We start from the raw sequence: 18,545 nt of genomic DNA on the forward strand, positions 1-18,545 counted from the left end.
AGTTTGACATTTGTGGAGCGCAATTTCCAGCATTACTTCTTCTCCTCAAAGAGAAAAGATCAATTCGCCATTTTGTATCCAGTACATATATATATATATGTCTATATAGGTATGGTTCCTAGGTGAAACATAGGGTCTCAACAAACAGATTAATTTTTTGAAGCTAGAAATTTTATTTGTCTCCACGAATAGCATGCTTTCTGCGCTTCTGCATCGACTTGTCGCCCTCAGATGTTGGATGGCCAACCGCGCTGCAACTCCCTAGGGCATTCAAATAAAACGCAGCTCTTGTGATGTCGTTCAAGGATGTACCGAGTATATGGCCGATTCACTTCCATTTGCGACGACGTACATTGAGGAAGATGGGTATTTGTTTAGTAATAGCTCATCGGTTAGTGTTACTTATGCTTTTAGGATTCTAGCGCATGATTTTGCGTAGGCAATGATTAAAAAAAGTTGCGCGTCTCACAAACATATAGCACCTCCGATTTTATGTTTGCGTCGAAAATCCGCAGCATCGTACATCGGGATATGTGCGCCAATCTCCAGACTTTATCCGGCATACCAAAAGCAGATTGTCCATTTATTTGTCCATCTGCTAGTCATCCACCTTTTTTATGATAGTGCTGTCGAGATAACAGTTGAGGTATCTCAATGAATGAATGGGAGGAGGTGTGCACTTTGACCTTAATGCCTTGTATGCTTTCAAGGTTTTTTAATATCAGCAAGTTTAAAAAACAAAGTCATCAGAGTTCTGTAAATCAGGTCAAAAGTGTCCAATATAAATATGTATTTTCCTCACTCCTTTTCTAATGGCCCCAACTACAAAAACGTGCTTTCGCACCAATTTACTATACGTTAGGCGACCTCACAGTCGTATGTCTTAAATTTATATGCCATATTTTCAATAAATATAATAAATATTTTTGAAGAATAATTTTTTGTAATAAAATTTAATAAAATAAACTTTTAAAAGTTATCGTTAACAAGCTAAATGGTTGGCTTGTCTCGGTAGCTAAGGAACGTTTGCTGTCATGTTCATAAGCAAAAACGTAATTTTCTCCACTAATTGCTCAATAAATAATTAATTAATAATTTTTATTAAATAATTACTCAATTCTCATCACATGAGAAGCCAAAGACGGACACTGTGACTTGTTTTGTATTTAAATACAACTTATTTTTGAACATAACTTATCCCACATTTCAAATACTGAATTTAGTGTGTCTTGATGTCCATACTTCACCAGTTGGCTTTTCATTATTGTGTGCCAATGTCAGCGAGTAGCTTTGAAGTCATCTGCAAGTGCCAGCTGGCTGACATTTAGCTTTATCAGTGCTGCCAAGTTTTATGTAAAGCTTTCGCATGTTGACAGCACCAGTAATGATCATTCAGTGCCCAGCTGATTTAACAACTGATCGCTTTGCAAGTTCGCGCAGCCATTCCCAAAATTAATAATATTTATAAATACAAATACAAATTAGTATCACTGATAAGTGATTGTGAAAAAAAAGTTAAGTGCTTAGTCATAAAAAAGTTGTTTTGATTAAACAAATTGACAGCCGAAGCGCTCTGGTTCTTCTGGCCGTTATTACCATCGGCGTAGACACAGGTCCGTTGCCACCATCAAATGATAGAACGATTTTTTGTTGTTGTGTTTCTTATAGTGTTTTCCGTTCAACAAAGGAGTTCCTCTGAGTGCATTTTTGTCATGAAAAAAAGGCTCATAAAACCATAAAACTTGAAAACTGCAGCGCCCTTCCCTTTGTGGAATATCACAGCGCATGCCGCAAATTGAAGATAAAGCTTAGCCAAACACCTAACAAAGAGCGTACATTTATGGATACAAAATTACATAAAAGTGGTTGCTAATATATTCCGTTATCTAACTAACTCCGAGGGTTATGAAAAAATGCAAGAAAATATTGAGGTAACGCTCATTTTGCGCAAGTGAAGCTGCGAAAAAGAAATGTGTTTTCCCCGCATATTTATTTACATTTCGGAAATTGAAGTATCACGAGCGTGGAGTGCTTGTGCACGTACGCGTATGTCGCTATTTGAGAGAGCGTTCGAAATGCCCATATAACTTTGAGGTGACGTTAGTAGGGACACGAAAAAAATATCGATACTTATTGGTATCGAGTATATTCGTTATTGATACCGATATTTTATACTTGATACTTTTGTTTCGATATTTGTACTTAACAAGTATCTCTAGAGCGGTATCGAGTAAACAAATTCCGCGGAAGTACGTAAACCACGCCACTCAATTTGCGACGCCACTTCATAAACGGCAGGAAAAAGTGAATTATCATTTAAGTAAATTTGATTTAAAGTTAAAGTAAGTATTAAAGCTATTATAATGTGAACTTTATTGAAATTTGTGTCGTTAGAAGAATGCCGCCAAGCCGAAGCAATATTTGGGGATATTTTACCAAACTATCCGACGACGAGGTGAGGTGCAAGACTTGCTTCAAAACTATCAAATCATCAGGAAACACTTCAAACATGCATAAGCATATAAAGAGCCACCCCGATGCGATGTATGTATATTGTTGCCTCATGGTACATATGTGCACAAAACAAATTATGTTATGTTTTAACTGGAAAACAACAAACCACTTTATCAAGAGATCTTGATCTGCTGAGTCCATCAAGACATGAAACTGAGCCGCAACCATCAACAATTTTATAAAAAAAAATCTGCTTTGGAAAACATTGTAAAAGCTCATATAAAACACCACTTGATGCCGAAAATGACATCTATGCGGAAAATATATGTGAGTCACATAAAAAAAAAGGCAACTGTCCATTACACAATCAATGGAACGCAAATTTTCGTATTCGGATGGCGGAAAAGATCATTCAAAACTCTGCAAGTTGTTGCTTTACTTTATTTGCGTCGACAAAAGACCATTTGATATCGTAAAAGGGCGTGGATTTAACAAATTGATGAAGAAAGCCTGCCCATCATTTAAAATTCCAAGCGTTGATACGCTAAAAGCTCAATTGGATGATTTTTATAATATAATGCATTCTAAAATTCAAAGCACATTTGAAAATGTAGCTCACGTGGCACTAACATGTGATGTTTGGACCGAGATGATGACTGTTACCAGTTATTTAGGAGTTACTGCTCATTTTTTGCATAATGATAGTCTTATGTCTCGTTGCATAGCCACCGTTGCTCTTGATGAAAGGCATACTGGTGAATACATAGCTGCAAAATTGAATGAAATTTGTACAAGCACAGACAACGGCGCGAACATAACAGCAGCTACAACATTTTTTCTTGGGAAAAACCATCACTTGCCTTGCTTTGCCCATATACTAAATCTCATCGCTGAATCTGCAATGTCAGTTAATGACTTCAATTTATTAATAAGCAAAGTGTGTGGCATTGTAAAATACTTCAAGAGCAGTGTAATTGCCAGCGATGCGTTACGAGAAAAGCAAGCTCGCTCTCAACCTCTTAAACTGATTTTGGATGTAAGGATGTAAGGTGGAATTCCGTTTATTATATACTCCAGAGATTTATTGAGCTAACGCCTATAGTATATCACGTCTTAATGTTGAATGTTAAAGCACCGCCCACACTCTCAGCTTTAGAAATTCAAAATATTAAAACATTGATGAGTATTTTGAAGCCACTAGAATATGTTACCAAAGAGCTGTCGGGTGAACGATATGTGACTATAAGCAAAATTATACCGATTGTGAATTGCCTGAAGGCGCAGATTAATGATGTATATGTGCCTGTAGGTGAGGACTACGATGATATGACAGTACTACATGCGGTAAAAAAAGAAATGATTAAACAAATAGAACGCCGATTCGGATGCATTGAAGAAAACTACTTAATTTCAATTTCTTGTTTACTGGATCCGAGATTCAAAAATATCCCTTTTAAAGGCAAGTTAGCTTGTGCGAAATCAATTAAGTTACTAAGACAATATATAACACCCAGTTCAAGTGTTCACTCGAGTGAAAATGAAATTGATTCTTCCATAGAATCAGCATACGATTTTTGGAGTCACTATAAGAAGTTGGCGCACACAGAGAATCTGCATAAAAAATCATGTTCTGCAATGAACGTTACAAATAATGTCGAATTAAGTCGGTACCTTTCTGCCCAGGTTTCGCCGCTCTCTATCGACCCTTTAAAACAATGGGATGACATGAAAGTGGTATATCCAAAACTATACAATATGGCAAAGAAGTATTTGGGAATTCCTGCGACATCTGTGCCCTCTCAACGTTTGTTCTCTAAAGCTGGGAGTACTGTGACAAAAACTCGCAACCGACTTTCACCGAAAAGGCTTGACAAGCTGCTGTTCCTAGGGGATTGTACGGAGGAGGAGTGGGATATTTAAAAATAATGTTAAAAAATAGATTTGGCGCAAATAAATAAATACTCGATACCTTGCAATATCGATACTTAAGTTCCGATATTTTAATGAGTACGATGCTTTTCTTTTGATACTACTCATGAGTACATGATCGACACTTTACATTCGATATCGTGTCCCTAGACGTTAGGCGCGGCAAAAACATTGCTCTTCGATTAACTTTCAAACTGTGAGAATTCACAAAGTATCAGAGTGCATACACAAAAGAGTAAAAAGTTTTCTGATAGCGAAATGAGTTGAAAAAACAACTAAACACTTAAACATAATCATCAAGACATACATACACTAATCAATTTATTTTTATTATAGCAGAAAAATGCGGGCAACCACCACGTTTCGTCTACTAACGAAAGGAAACTGGGCTCTACCTCACATTTACCGCCAAATACAGGCAAGAAATTTTTCAAAACTATTCTGCAACGGAGCACCCACAAGAAAACAATCACAAAAAGCGGCAAGCCTTCAACGTCAAGTGAAAAATACACAACTCCCTGCTACAATCTGCCGAACGGCGAGCACTTATCTGGAGAAAAACTATTCGAAGAGCGTAATTGAAGATGCCACATTGGATTTTGTAAGTGTTAATGATTTTCAAATTCACTTGCACTTCAATATAAACAAACGTTTTTAGGCAGATATGGCGCGCAAATATAACTATCCCGTGGAAGAGCACACAGTACATACCGCGGATGGGTACGTCCTGCAGCTGCATCGATTGCCACAACCTCAAGGAAAGCCAGTATTCCTAATGCATGGTCTCTTCGATAGTTCGGACACTTGGATTATACAGGGACCCAAACATGGACTAGGTACTGCATCAAGCATGAATTCAATGCAAATTGTGTAACACCTCTAAGTAATTCTATACCAGGCTACTACCTGCACGATCACGGCTATGATGTGTGGCTGGGCAATGCGCGCGGTAATTTTTACTCCCGCAAGCATCTTGAAAAATCACCAAAGAAATCCGATTTTTGGGATTTCTCTTGGCATGAGATTGGCTGCAACGATCTGCCCGCCATGATCGATTATGTGTTACACAAGACGGAACAGCGGCAATTAGCCTACTTTGGGCACTCGCAGGTGAAATTTTCGATTTATTTATCTTAGCAATTGGTGCAATTTCCAACTTGGTACGTTTTCGCAGGGCACAACAGTTTTCTTCGTTATGGCCTCTCAGCACCCAGAGTACAACGCAAAGATTAGCTTAATGAACGCACTAGCGCCCGTTGCTTTCATGACGAATTTGAAAACGCCTGCTGAATTCCTTTTCCGCATATTCACTGTTCTCGTCGAAGATGCGACGTTTGAGGTCCTACCGCGCAATGACTCGTGGAAATTCTTTTTTAGTTCGAAAACTACCGAAAACTGGTTCATTAAATTTGTGTGTGAATATTTGGGTGAACACAATGAGATGTGGAATCCAGTAAGTTTTATCTGAGCTTTGAGAGAAAAAAATAATCAAATTCTCTTCACTTTCTCCCTAGGAACGCTTGCCGGCAATTGCGGCGCATGGTTCGAGCGGTGCTAGCATTAAACAATTGAGGCATTACTTTCAACTTAAAGGGTCGAACCGATTTTGTCAATACGATTATGGTAAACAGCGGAATATCGAACGTTATGGTTCCGCAGAGTCCCCAACATACCGTCTAGACAAGATAACTGCGCCCGTAGCGCTTTATTACGCTCAAAACGATCCACTGAGTAATGTGGCTGATGTGAAAGCTTTGATCGCAGAGCTGCCGAATGTGGTCGAGCATCATATGTTTCCCGACAAGCAATGGAATCATGTGTCTATGTTGTGGGGTCTTAAGGCGCGCGAATTGGCGCATAGAAATATGATGGAGGTGCTGCGGAGATTCCAATGAAATGATCCAGCTGTCAAGGTTTCAGCATTTTTAGTGTCAAAAGGCCCGATTTCATATATGAGAAATGCTACAAATTCTGCCGTGGGATGTTTATTTTATTTTATTAGTTATTATTATTTTATTATTATTTTGTTATTTATTTTTATTTTATTATTAAGTATTACTTTATTACTTACTTACTTGTAGAAGACTTTACTTCAGAATTTTATTAAAAAAAAAATTAGGTAATGTTTATGGAAGTTTCTGCTGGTTAAGATCCAACTGATATAACACGTCCGACATGGTTTTTACCCTTTGAAAATGTTGTAATAATTATGTGACGCACAAAGAAAGTTCAGGGATGAGCTAGAAAAGTTTTAAAATCCAGAACCAGTTCTTTGAGAATTACTCAACAAGCCATTTACAGAAAATTTAGTAACGCACGAATTAAAGCCGAATGCGGTCGAAGGTATTTTCGAGTAGATAAATTCTTCAGGCGCTTATCCGCCAAAATAGAGAAGGAGTATTGATGTCATAGCCCCTGGAGGACCGTATTTAACCTAATCAGCAATGTTAATAAAGTTCGAAAAATTGTATTGACTTTGGTTAGATATTACCTGCAGAGAATTGTATTCAATCCTTCCCAAAATTGTCATCCATCCCTTCAAAAATCAAGAAAACTGCGTAACTGCACAGAAAGTACGCAGCTGTTCCCTGTTAATTTTCACAGCCGCAGTTTCTGCTACCTCTCACCCTCTAGTGTGGATATCAATACCCAGAAATAACTGCGACAAGAACCTCGCATGTCAGCCCTAGGCTTGGCTAACATATTGGATGTTCTCTTAAGATTATATAGGGTGGGCCATGTAAAATTGGCTTTTTGAATCGGCTATAAAAAAAAACTAATGAATATTTTTTCAAACTTTTTTTTTATTTTGAAGAATGAACATTGTCATTTATGAATGAAAAATAATAACGTTCAAATGACTGTCACGACTGGCTTTACAGTAGGCCGTTCGATTACTCCAATTTTTAAACACTCGATTTTTTGGGCTCCAATTTCATGAATGGCAACTTCGATTTCGTGTTTTAAAGCATCAATCGTCTCTGGATGGTTCGCATAGCATTTATCCTTAACGGCTCCCTACAAAAAATAGTCCAACGGGCTTAAATCACAGCTCCGAGGCGGCCAATTGATATCGGAATTTCGGCTGATTATTCGGTTTTCAAAAACGGTAGTCAAAAGTTCGAGTATAACTTTGGCAGTGTGACAAGTTGCACCGTCCTGTTGAAACCAAATGTCCTCCATGTCATCCTCTTCAATTTTTGGAAACAACTCGTTGAACATGTCACGGTAACGCTCGCCATTTACTGTAACCGCGGCTCCTCGCTCATTTTCGAAATAAGTGGCCCGATAATGCCGCCAGACCAAAAACCGCACCAAACCGTTGTGGCTGCATTTGCTTCTCTACAGTAACGTATGGATTTTCTGAGCCCCAACTAGCGCCATACTCTTACTTCTTTGGATGTTTAACAGACTTGGAATCACCAGCAATCAACAGTATTTTACTGTTTATACGAGGGACGAAGTAATATCATCGCATTGAAAATTAGAGGGCGAACTTGAGTCCAAACTAGTGATATCACACGAAGCCAGCAAGTCTAAGTGGACTCTAGGCCTATGTAATCATCTAGATTTAAGTATCTTGACCTGAGTGGGCCACCTCTACACCCTTATGGAGAATGGCAAGCACCGTAACCTAACCGAACCTATAACATGTATGTGGAGCAGGGTTGGATAGAGTGTACTAAATAATTAATGCAATAAGCGGATAATTAAAACACTGGGAGATACTGATAATGAAACTCTTATTTTAAGTATTACTAAAAAATTAGTGATAGTGCAATTTAGTACTGGTGCAAAATACAGGGTGCGTCATCTTTTATGTCGGTATGAAAACATTAAATAACTTAAAAAAAACAACAACTGATTTGTACAAGTGAGATATTTTTGCTATTTTTTGAATACAATATCAATCAAAAGGGTTGGCCACCTTTATTAGCAATCACAAACTGCGATCTTTTTTCTGCGTTTGTCCTCCCCTTGTCAAGCATTTCGGGTTTTATAGCGTCGATTTTGGCACGAATATTTGCCTTAAGCTGGTCAATAGTCTGCGGCTTGTTGGCTTAACCTTACTTTTTAGATTACCCCACAAAACTAAGTCAGGGGGGGTTAAGTCCGGTGGCCTGGGGTGCCAGTCGATGTCGCCTCTTTTTGACATTAGACGTCCCGGGAATTTTCGTTGCAGAAATTCAATTGTTGCATCCGCAGTGCGGCATGGCGCACCGTCGGTCATTAAAATTTGCTTCCAAAAATTGGGTTCAGTGACAACCATTCGAGCAATTGTTCGGCCTTATTCCAAGCGGCGTGAATGGTTTGTCGGCAATATTCTTTGTGTCAATTGCACTTTATACGGAAACAAATTTAAATCATCTTTTAAAATGCGCCGCATTGTGGTTTCCTCACTGCTTAAACAAGTTCATTGGGGCGTCTTGGTCGTTGATGAACGGCATATTGACGATCTCCTACTGTCCCGTACTCAAAAAAATTCGACACCAAACGACGAATAGTATTGTCAGGCGGTGCCTGTTTGCCGCGATGCTTTTTGCGATATGCGAGTTGAGTTAGAACAATAGAACCACTATTTTCGATATACAAGTATAGCATAACTATGGGTATGTTCAACAATGCATTATAATGCGCAACATACCATTTCAGAGTGAGCAGTGCGTTCAAAAATGCAAATATGGCAGTACTGCAAACGCAACGCGTTCTTAAACGTCATTTTTGTATCAAAAGTCGTGCATTATTTGCAGCAAAAATTTTCACACTGCCAATAAATACGCTAGTACAATGTCTGATGAAAAGTGGGTATTTAATTATTTATTTTAGCTTTTAATACAAAAATTGATGAAAAATGCGATATTTAAACTTTATTTTATTATACTTTTCTTGGTTTTAGTGATTACTTTAGTACATCGGAGATAAAATTACTGCTCAGAGTCCGACTGATATTAAACTTTTGACAAGATATGGTTTTTTTTTCTTAAATTTAATAAAAGACTATCGGTTTTTTCCTCACATACATCGTCCATGACCAAACTTAGTAACAATTCCATTTTACTGCACAGCGCGTTCATAAATGCAACAAATCTATTTGCAATTTTTCAACAAATCTATCAGTTGCATGAATTGTCACATTGACAGTGCTGCCAGCGCTGCAAGTACTGCGCATTATAATGCGTTTCTGAACATAGCCTATTTCAGCGCATTGTTTCGGTGTAAAGCGAACCATGGTTGAAATTGTACTGAATTGAGTATCGAAAACATGTACATACGTTTAAGTCGATCGGTTGGTAAATGACAAAGTTACTCAGCGTTTACATACCGACATAAAAGATGGCACAGCCTGTACAAACCCTAATGGTAAGATGAGAGTTATGCACTGCGAGCTGAAAGATCTATTACGGATTCACAGTATTTCTCTAAGCCTAACTTTCTCATTAAATTGTAATATTTGTTCTAGTTTATTGGCCAACTCATCTTCAATCATGCTCCTGGACATTTCGCAGTGAGCATCGGCAAAGTGTTTGCTGAAATAATTCAGCAACTTCAGCATACGGAAGATAATAATTTTAGGCAAAAATCTCAATTACATAAACTCAACATCTCTGATTATAACTTCTTCCAGTAAATCTCTCCGGCAAACTTAAGACTTGTTGCAATGTAACTAGAACCCTACAGCCATTAGACACAATTACTACACTGTGCTAATTTGGCAAACGTTTGTCGCAAGTGAGACAGAGTGGAACGAATGGGATGGTGTCACGGAGTTAAACTCGTGGTCCATGACTACTTCAAAGGTGGCTCTTGGCTTATACAGAGAATAAGTAGTGGCACTTACTCTAACAATTTCTACTCAACTGCGCTGCGGATAAGCAATGAAAGGAGCAGAATTACTTTTAAGCAGAAAGTAGGCGCACCATGATCTTCCTGTATGTGCGCTTGTGCTCACATAATTAAAGCACTTTACCTCCTTACAGTCTTCGCAATATTTTGCATGCTAATTTTTTTTTCGATAATTTCTTATAAAATTTCCAAACTCTTTTCAAATTTCACAAAAGTTGTTATCAAAATTTTAAAATCTTAAATCAGAATATTTAGAAAACTTCTCTGTATGCAGTTTTATAGTCTATTAAATCGTGTTGCTGATGTTGAAATGGTTGAGTATTTCTAGTGAAATAATCCTAATTAGCGAGCAGCACCGTTTTACTACCATTATCCTCGTGGGATGATGTCTTTATTTTCTTTTAAGTCAGATCTATTTAGTGAGGTCAAGTGTAGCAGCAAATTATTTTTCTCGTTGTCTGAGATCTCTTGAATTTGCTGTAAGAAAGCCTTACCGAAAAGGCGAAGTCGTGCCCTGGACATTCACATAAGTCGTGGAAAAGACTTTCCGCTTGACAGCTTCTGCAGATCCGATTGAAGGAGAGATTGAAGCTGGCTGCACGATTCCCTACCTTCCAATCACCTGTAAGGGTTGCAGTGATGCGTGAAATGTTTGGTCGAGAATATCCTAACATTTGATTCGTCCTTTGGATTTTGTACGACGGCCATATATTTTTTGTAATACATGTAGTTAATTGCTTCCACCTTCCTTCGACTAACGCATGATAGTGTGAAGCAATGGATGCTTTTATTGTGTTGAGTGGGTGGAGACTGCCATCGCCTCTCCTATATCTTGTGTCGAACCTTTTCTAGCTAGCTCATAAACTATCTCATTAACTCGTATGTTCATATGACCGGGAATTCTATTAAATCTTAGTTTTATATATTGTAAAAAAAAATATTCAAAATCATATGCAAGAAAAAAAACATTACAAAAATCAACGCTATTTTTGAGCGACTTCAAACTTAAACTTAATAAATTAAAATTGGGCTACAAAACTGCATACTTGGAAGTTGAAAGTGATGATGGCAATTATCTTAAATTTTTGTGAATTTTATAGAAAGTTTGGAAATTTAATTTTGTTATGCAAGGAAAAAAAGATTACCAAAAAAAAAAGAGGTTGTCTGTAAAGCCGGTTTACTGACGATAGTTTAACGTGATAACGTCATAAGAAAATACTGATTGAATGGTTGCATTTTTCAAAAGAAAATTTTAATTTTATTTGTTTGATAGATATTTTGTATGGATATAGAGAATGAGTTAACATTAACATAACATAATATACTTTAACATAACATAACATAACATAACATAACGTAACATAACATAACATAACATAACATAACATAACATAACGTAACATAACATAACATAACATAACATAACATAACATAACATAACATAACATAACATAACATAACATAATATAACATAACATAACATAACATAACATAACATAACATAACATAACATAACATAACATAACATAACATAACATAGCATAACATAACATAACATAACATAACATAACAAATTACCCCGTATTAAAGCACTTATCAACAGCTTTCATTTGATACCCATATTGTACATACACAACCAAAGGTTACCCGGGTCAACGTTTTGACCTATATCTCGAGACCCCAGTCACGGAGCGGCATGAAAAATACTCTGTACCAACAGCTTTCATTTGATACCCATATTGTACATACACGTCCGAAGGTTACCCGGGTCAACGTTTTGACCTATATCTTGAGACCCTATCTACCAATAGGTATTCAAACTATACGGAAATCATCTTCAATACCTACTTAACAATGTGTGTAAGTTTGGTTTAATTCGATTCAAAGACACGGCGGGTCCACGTTTTGGCATATATTTCGAGACCCTAGTCATCAATAGGTATGAAAATTACCCCGTATTAAAGCACTTATCAACAGCTTTCATTTGATATCCATATTGTACAAACACATTCTAGGGTCCACGTTTTGGTCTCTATCTCGAGACCCTAGTCACGGAGCGGATGGAAATACTCTGAACTAAAGCATTCACCAACAGCTTCCATTTGATACCCATATTGTACATACACATCCGAAGGTTACCCGGGTCCACGTTTTGACCTATATCTCGAGACCCTGTCTACCAATAGGTATCCAAACTATACGGAAACCATCTTCAATACCTCCTTAACAATGTGTGTAAGTTTGGTTTAATTCGGTGCAAAGACACGGCGGGTCCACGTTTTGCCATATATTTCCAGACCCTAGTCATCAATAGGTATGAAAATTACCCCGTAATAAAGCACTTATCAACAGCTTTCATTTGATACCCATATTGTACATACACAGCCAAAGGTTACCCGGGTCCACGTTTTGACCTATATCTCGAGACCCCAGTCACGGAGCGGCATGAAAAATACTCTGTACTAAAGCATTCATCAACAGCTTCAATTTGATATCCATATTGTACAAACACATTCTAGGGTCCACGTTTTGGTCTCTATCTCGAGACCTTAGTCACGGAGCGGCATGAAAAATACTCTGGACTAAAGCATTCACCAACAGCTTCCATTTGATACCCATATTGTACATACACATCCGAAGGTTACCCGGGTCCACGTTTTGACCTATATCTCGAGCCCTATTTCCAAAATAAAATATAGTCCATGTTACTCGTGGAGGATGTAGCTTTCGAATGGTGAAAGAATTTGCAATTCATTCAATGCAATGAGCAAGGTAACACTAATGAGCAAGGTAACACTAATGAGCAAGGTAACACTAAAGAGCAAGGTAACACTAATGAGCAAGGTAACACTAAAGAGCAAGGTAACACTAATGAGCAAGGTAACTACATATGAGCAAGGTAACACTAAAGAGCAAGGTAACACTAATGAGCAAGGTAACACTAAAGACCAAGGTAACACTAAAGAGCAAGGTAACACTAATGAGCAAGGTAACTACATATGAGCAAGGTAACACTAACGAGCAAGGTAACGACACATTTTTTCGTGCTTGCAGCCTGTTAAATCGAATTATAAGACGTTATCACGTCAAAAGGTTTTCGTGAAAAAGAGTCGGCTAACGTAGCCGAATGGGTTGGTGCGTGACTACCATTTGGAATTCACAGAGAGATCGTAGGTTTGAATCTCGGTGAAACATCAAAATGAAATTTTTTTCCAATAGCGGTCGCCCCTCGGCAGGCAATGGCAAACCTCCGAGTGTGTTTCTGCCACGGAAAAGCTCCTCATAAAAAATATCTGCCATTCGGAGTCGGCTTGAAACTGCAGGCCCCTCCATTTGTCGAACAACATCAAGACGCACACCACAAATAGGAGGAGGAGCTCGGTCCCACCCAAAAAGGGTGTACGCGCCAATTATATATATATATATATATATGTATTGTATTGTATTGCAAAAATATAAGGCTAATTTATTATGTGAACAAAAATGTAGATCGACTACGAAATCTATCTGTCAAATAAAGTAGACAAAACTGGCCGGAAGTCGATGATACAACTTAATCGTTTCTGCCATCAGCTTAGAATCGATTGGTAGTAGGCACAGTCGCAAGACATTATGTAGAAAGCAACATAAGCAAGTAAAATGTGGTGCAGCAAATTTTTAAATATCCCGATTTATTTGTCCGCAACTGTATGCAACTCAAAGCTCCTAAGAAAAGAGCTCTCAACGTTAACTTACTATAAAATCAAATATTTTTAATTCTTGCAAATAATACGCACAGCGAAATTTCACCCTCAAAATTTCGCATTAAAGCCATGCAAGTGCGAAAGTCATAATCCACGCCCAACAAATTCTACTAAAGCCAAACAAAATCCCGATAAAGCCCTATAAAGATAACAAAAGCTGACTAGTCGGATAAGCTTTAAATTCCACAAGCATCGCGCAGACTATTGTGTGCATATTGAATGCAAAGCCAAATGAAATCAAACAAAAAAATAATAATATTTATCTATTTTGAAAAGCAGCTCACCTGAGATTCCCTTTGTTGGTCGCATATTTGATGTGATTGCAAATGGCTTCGAACATGCCGCTCGTTGTGGTGACATAACGACAATCGAATACCTGAAATAAACAAATAGAAAAATGTATTACAAAGTACGAAATAAAAATAACAAATAAGGCGCAACTAAGTGGAGCGGAATCTCAGAGGAATGTGCATAGAAACTGAACTGGACAATTCTTGGAGTGTAATCAAGAATATTAGCATTTCATATTCAATTCAGAGATATGAGAGTGGTGAAATAGGTAGAATAGAGCGTAAGGCGGAAAAACTATATTAATAAAATAAAAGCATATTTTGATTTCGATTATTTTTTTTTGTAACATAAAGTAGCATCTTTTTTTAACATAAAGCAACGTTATGGAAGTAATATGCAAATGTAAGTAAATTTTTTTATATTTTCTGCTGCATATTTCATTTGCTATTTTTTAGCCACATTCTCTTCTTCATTTGTTCTTACGAATACTTTTCGAACGCCTTACTTGAAGGTCAACTATTTTTATCTCATTTCATTGCGCCGTAATTCAATTTTCCAGACACCAACGGTGCTATAGTAAATTTAACCCACAAACCTCAAAGCAACTTTTGTTTTACATCATTGACCGAAAACACCAGGAGCACCAGCAGCAGTACTACATATGTATATATGTATATGTATGTATGGTATGTCCACATACATGCTTGAATGCACAGTGGTGGACAAAAAAATGTTAACAATATATAGGGTGTATATTCTCAGAAGTTCTCAGGATAAGAAAACTTGCAGGATTATTAGAAATCATCCACAACAGCTTTCGGAAATATGCATTTTTTTCAGATAGTCAATCAGTCATATTAGCTTTAAAGTCACCACTAGGTTAGGTTAGGTTATGGTCGTAGTCGGTCCGTATGACCAACTCACTTAGACCTCACAGGTCCATTGTGATACCACTGTGCGACACGGGAACCTTGTTTATTTACTTTGGGGAAATCATTTTGAGGTTCTTATGAAGCGCAGGAATGGTCTAATCCTCGCGCCAGATAGTTCTGTAAGAGAATTGAAAAAGTGTTTACCTAGACAACCTGCTCTGATTTAAGCTAAGGCTGAACAATTGCAAAGGAAGTGCTCTACTCTTTCTTCCTCCTTCTCATCTCTACAGCTTCTACTATATTCATGGAGGAATACTCCTAGTCTCAAGGAATGCCTTCCAAATAGCCAGTGGCCGGTGACACAAGCTACGACCTTCGAGATATCTTCTCTTGAGAGGCTAAGCAATTCCTTTGTCCTTTTCTGGTTTATATGCGGCCATAGTAGCCTGGCTGTTACGCATGTATCTTCTTCTTCCCATGACCTATTGGCCTCTTGGGTAATGCTGTTTTTTATTTTTAATTTACTCGTGGGAAAAGGTATTCCAATGGTACTTTTATCACGGAACAGTTGAAGAGCAGTACCTTTTCCGGCTAGCTCATCAGCTTTACAGTTTCCCTCAAATCTCTGTGTCCCGGAACCCAAATAAGGCTGACCTTGAATACGACGCTAATATCATTTAGGGCTGCTCGGCATTCCTGTGCAACCTTTGATCTTAGTATAGCTGCATTCATTGGTTTAATGGCCGCTTCGCTATCCGAGAATATATTTATAGTCGTCTTTGTTACGGCATGCATATTTAGGTATGTAGCTACTTCTTTTATGGCTAGAACCTCTGCCTGATAGACGCTGCAGTAGTCTGGTAGTCGAACGGATAGTTCCAGTCTTAATTCTTTCGAAAATACTCCATAGCCAACTTTATCGTCTAGCTTGGAACCAGCTGTAGAAATAGATTGTCCCCAGGGCATGACATTTTCTCGCTATTCCAGAAGCAGGCCGTTGACAGATGGACCGACACCGATACCTGTAAAACAACTAAACAAACGTGGCCCGATTTCAACAAGCGCAGAACTGACGAGTTGTTAAGAATGTCACGAGCAGACATATTTAGAATTACGTCAACAATAACCGACCACTGACCTTTGGGAGGCGATGCCAGGAAGATAGGGTGGCCGTACAACGATAGATATAGAAGCTGCAATCAATAAGAAACTAAGGAAATAGTCTCCCACTATCTGTGTCCAGATGATCTTCGGCAGAGAACGCTGGGGTAATTATCTATGGAAAAAAATTTCAGGAAAGAAAATAGACAACATAGGCAGATTCATAGTCAAATCGCGATGATTTAACTAATAAAAAACAGCGGCTCTACAAGTTTTGCATAAATATCTTTGCATCTTTTGTGCTAATTTTGATCTTAGAGCTGTGTCACTCAGACAACAAATCCATCATCACCACCACACTAAAGACATGTAACTCAAAGTTTCAAACTGTGTGCAAATCTTAAAAAAACAATTTAATGAACATTTTTGAACTAAGCAGTTTTATAGTCCTTTGAATTGTTCTCTAATAAATTGCAACTGTGAAGTAGCAGTAGTATTGAGCATTTTCTCCATATAAAAGTACTTCTATTCAGCAGTCGTTATATGGAAGAAAATATATGTATATAAAAAAAGGTCAAAACTTAACGCGAATTTTGAACCGCTTAAAACTGGCACAATTTTATACCAAAACTGATTAAATGAATTAAATGAAATGAATGAATTGAATGAAATGAATGAATTGAATGAAAGGAATGAATGAATTGAAAACTGCACACCCGTTACTAACAAAATATGACCGAAGGTGGTAAAATGAGAAATCTTACACTACTATTGAAACTTAAAAATGGGGCTTATGAGCAGCAGAATTTGTTTTATTATACCTAATTTATACTTGCTTATCAGGCTATTGGACCCATGGTACATAATTCTTTCAATTGAATAATTAAATTCTCGCGCAGATGACTCCTTTCTCATGAAAATTCTGTGCCGTGTCATCTCAGCGAACTGGTACGTAAGTATTTTTCATATCTTATTATTAAGTTTTTTGATAACCAAAAAATAATAGTAATAAAAAATACTTTTTTTATGCAAATTATTGTTAGCGCAAGTCTGTATTTTTATAACAAATTTGCTTGGAAATAGCCCCGACGTAAATCATATCGAAATCCTTTGACCCATCATTAAAATGCAGCAACCCAAAACTGCAGCTGAGACTGAGTTCATTTATGGAATAACAGGTCTCAAGAGCTCATAAAAAAGAAAAGAAGGTGTCACAAATGATTCCAAAACTAATATTTTTACAATCTAATAAGAAATAGTTTAATTAAAAAAATATTTAATGGCTATGTAAATAAAAGTAAAACTCCTTATTTGTAAAATCGCTACAATGGAAATATTCTCACTCTATTAAAAATATTTTTACCTCTTTTAACATTAAATATACAAGTATGAGAAGAAATCGTAGGCGTACGAATCAATAGTGGTTAGGGCAAGTATACATTTTTTCACTACAAATAAAATACTTTCTATTGCGAAAATAACGAACAAAAAATTAGCAAATTTTGTTTTTCATATGTTCTTAGTTTTTGTCCACCACTGTATATGTGTAAGTTCAAGAGCAGTTTTCTCTTACTTTGGTAGTTACAATTCAGCTACTTTCAAGGCTGACAAGGCAAAGCATATTTGGTTTACCAACAGTTATTTGGCTTTTGTATTGCATTGGCCCATATCCAATCATAATTTATATACTATAGTGGGATATTTCATGCCAAAATGACGAAAAGTGTTTTAGAAGCGGGTTATTTTTAGTTATTCAGGCGAGAATTTCGCAACAGTTTTTAGGATTATTTGCCCTAGATGAGGATAGCTGAAGGAAAATATATGAGTATGATGCTCAGCTGGAAGTCCAACGTAGAGTACAGGGTAAAGAAAGCAAATATAGCACTCTACACGTGTAAGAGAATGTTGGGTAAAAAATGTGGTATCCAACCAAACTATCCAATTGGTCCCACACTGCCATTGTAAGGCCAATACTAACATATGCGGCACTAGTCTGGGGGCCCACAACAGAAAAGAAATACAACCAAACCAAGCTGAACAAGATACAAAGAACAGCATGTATCTTAACCTCAGGAATGCTTAGCACCAGTCCTACTGAAGCGCTTAATGTACTAACACATCTATTACCAATAGACTTCCCTTCTGCTCAAATATGAACGAGACGTTATCAATAAAACGGTCCGCGGATGACACATGGCAAAAATAAATTTTTTGTTTTTTGGTAGGACTGTTATAAGCTTACATGGCAAATTTCAGCGTGATATGTCACATAGTTTGTTTTCTGTGCTACTGTAAACAAGTCAAGCTCGAG

General features: G+C 37.3%; 2 protein-coding genes across 4 annotated transcripts in view; one reads left to right on the forward strand and one right to left on the reverse strand.

The window, feature by feature from the left end:
* Positions 1-18,545, reverse strand: part of LOC128865338 (nitric oxide synthase) — a 189,876-nt gene that overhangs the window by 115,996 nt on the left and 55,335 nt on the right. The window contains exon 4 of the mRNA XM_054105556.1: positions 14,255-14,346. Coding sequence (XP_053961531.1) covers positions 14,255-14,346 — 92 coding nt within the window. The remainder of the gene's footprint in view (positions 1-14,254; positions 14,347-18,545) is intronic.
* LOC128865339 (lipase 3-like) lies at positions 1,401-8,256 on the forward strand. 3 transcript variants are annotated; one of them, XM_054105560.1, is made up of 6 exons: positions 1,401-1,613; positions 4,720-4,984; positions 5,042-5,219; positions 5,282-5,493; positions 5,558-5,836; positions 5,898-8,255. In XM_054105560.1, exons 2-6 carry the CDS (start codon positions 4,727-4,729, stop codon positions 6,276-6,278), a joined length of 1,308 nt encoding a protein of 435 aa, XP_053961535.1. In that variant the 5' UTR covers positions 1,401-1,613; positions 4,720-4,726; the 3' UTR covers positions 6,279-8,255. The 3 variants fall into 3 exon arrangements, with proteins under 3 accessions (XP_053961535.1, XP_053961534.1, XP_053961532.1); XM_054105559.1 differs by having other exon boundaries at positions 4,723-4,984; XM_054105557.1 differs by lacking the exon at positions 1,401-1,613 and adding an exon at positions 1,671-1,931 and having other exon boundaries at positions 5,898-8,256.

Source organism: Anastrepha ludens, chromosome 5 (assembly GCF_028408465.1).
Source record: "Anastrepha ludens isolate Willacy chromosome 5, idAnaLude1.1, whole genome shotgun sequence".
NCBI classification, from domain to species: Eukaryota; Metazoa; Arthropoda; class Insecta; order Diptera; family Tephritidae; genus Anastrepha; species Anastrepha ludens.

What these genes read in the sequence shown, in the direction of transcription:
- LOC128865339 (XM_054105557.1), top strand. Translation starts at nt 1,906, where the DNA reads ATGAAAAAATGCAAGAAAATATTGAG. An exon ending in CCTACTTTGGGCACTCGCAG is followed by an intron (nt 5,494 to 5,557) that starts GTGAAATTTTCG and finishes ACGTTTTCGCAG; the next exon opens with GGCACAACAGTTTTCTTCGT. An exon ending in ACAATGAGATGTGGAATCCA is followed by an intron (nt 5,837 to 5,897) that starts GTAAGTTTTATC and finishes CTTTCTCCCTAG; the next exon opens with GAACGCTTGCCGGCAATTGC.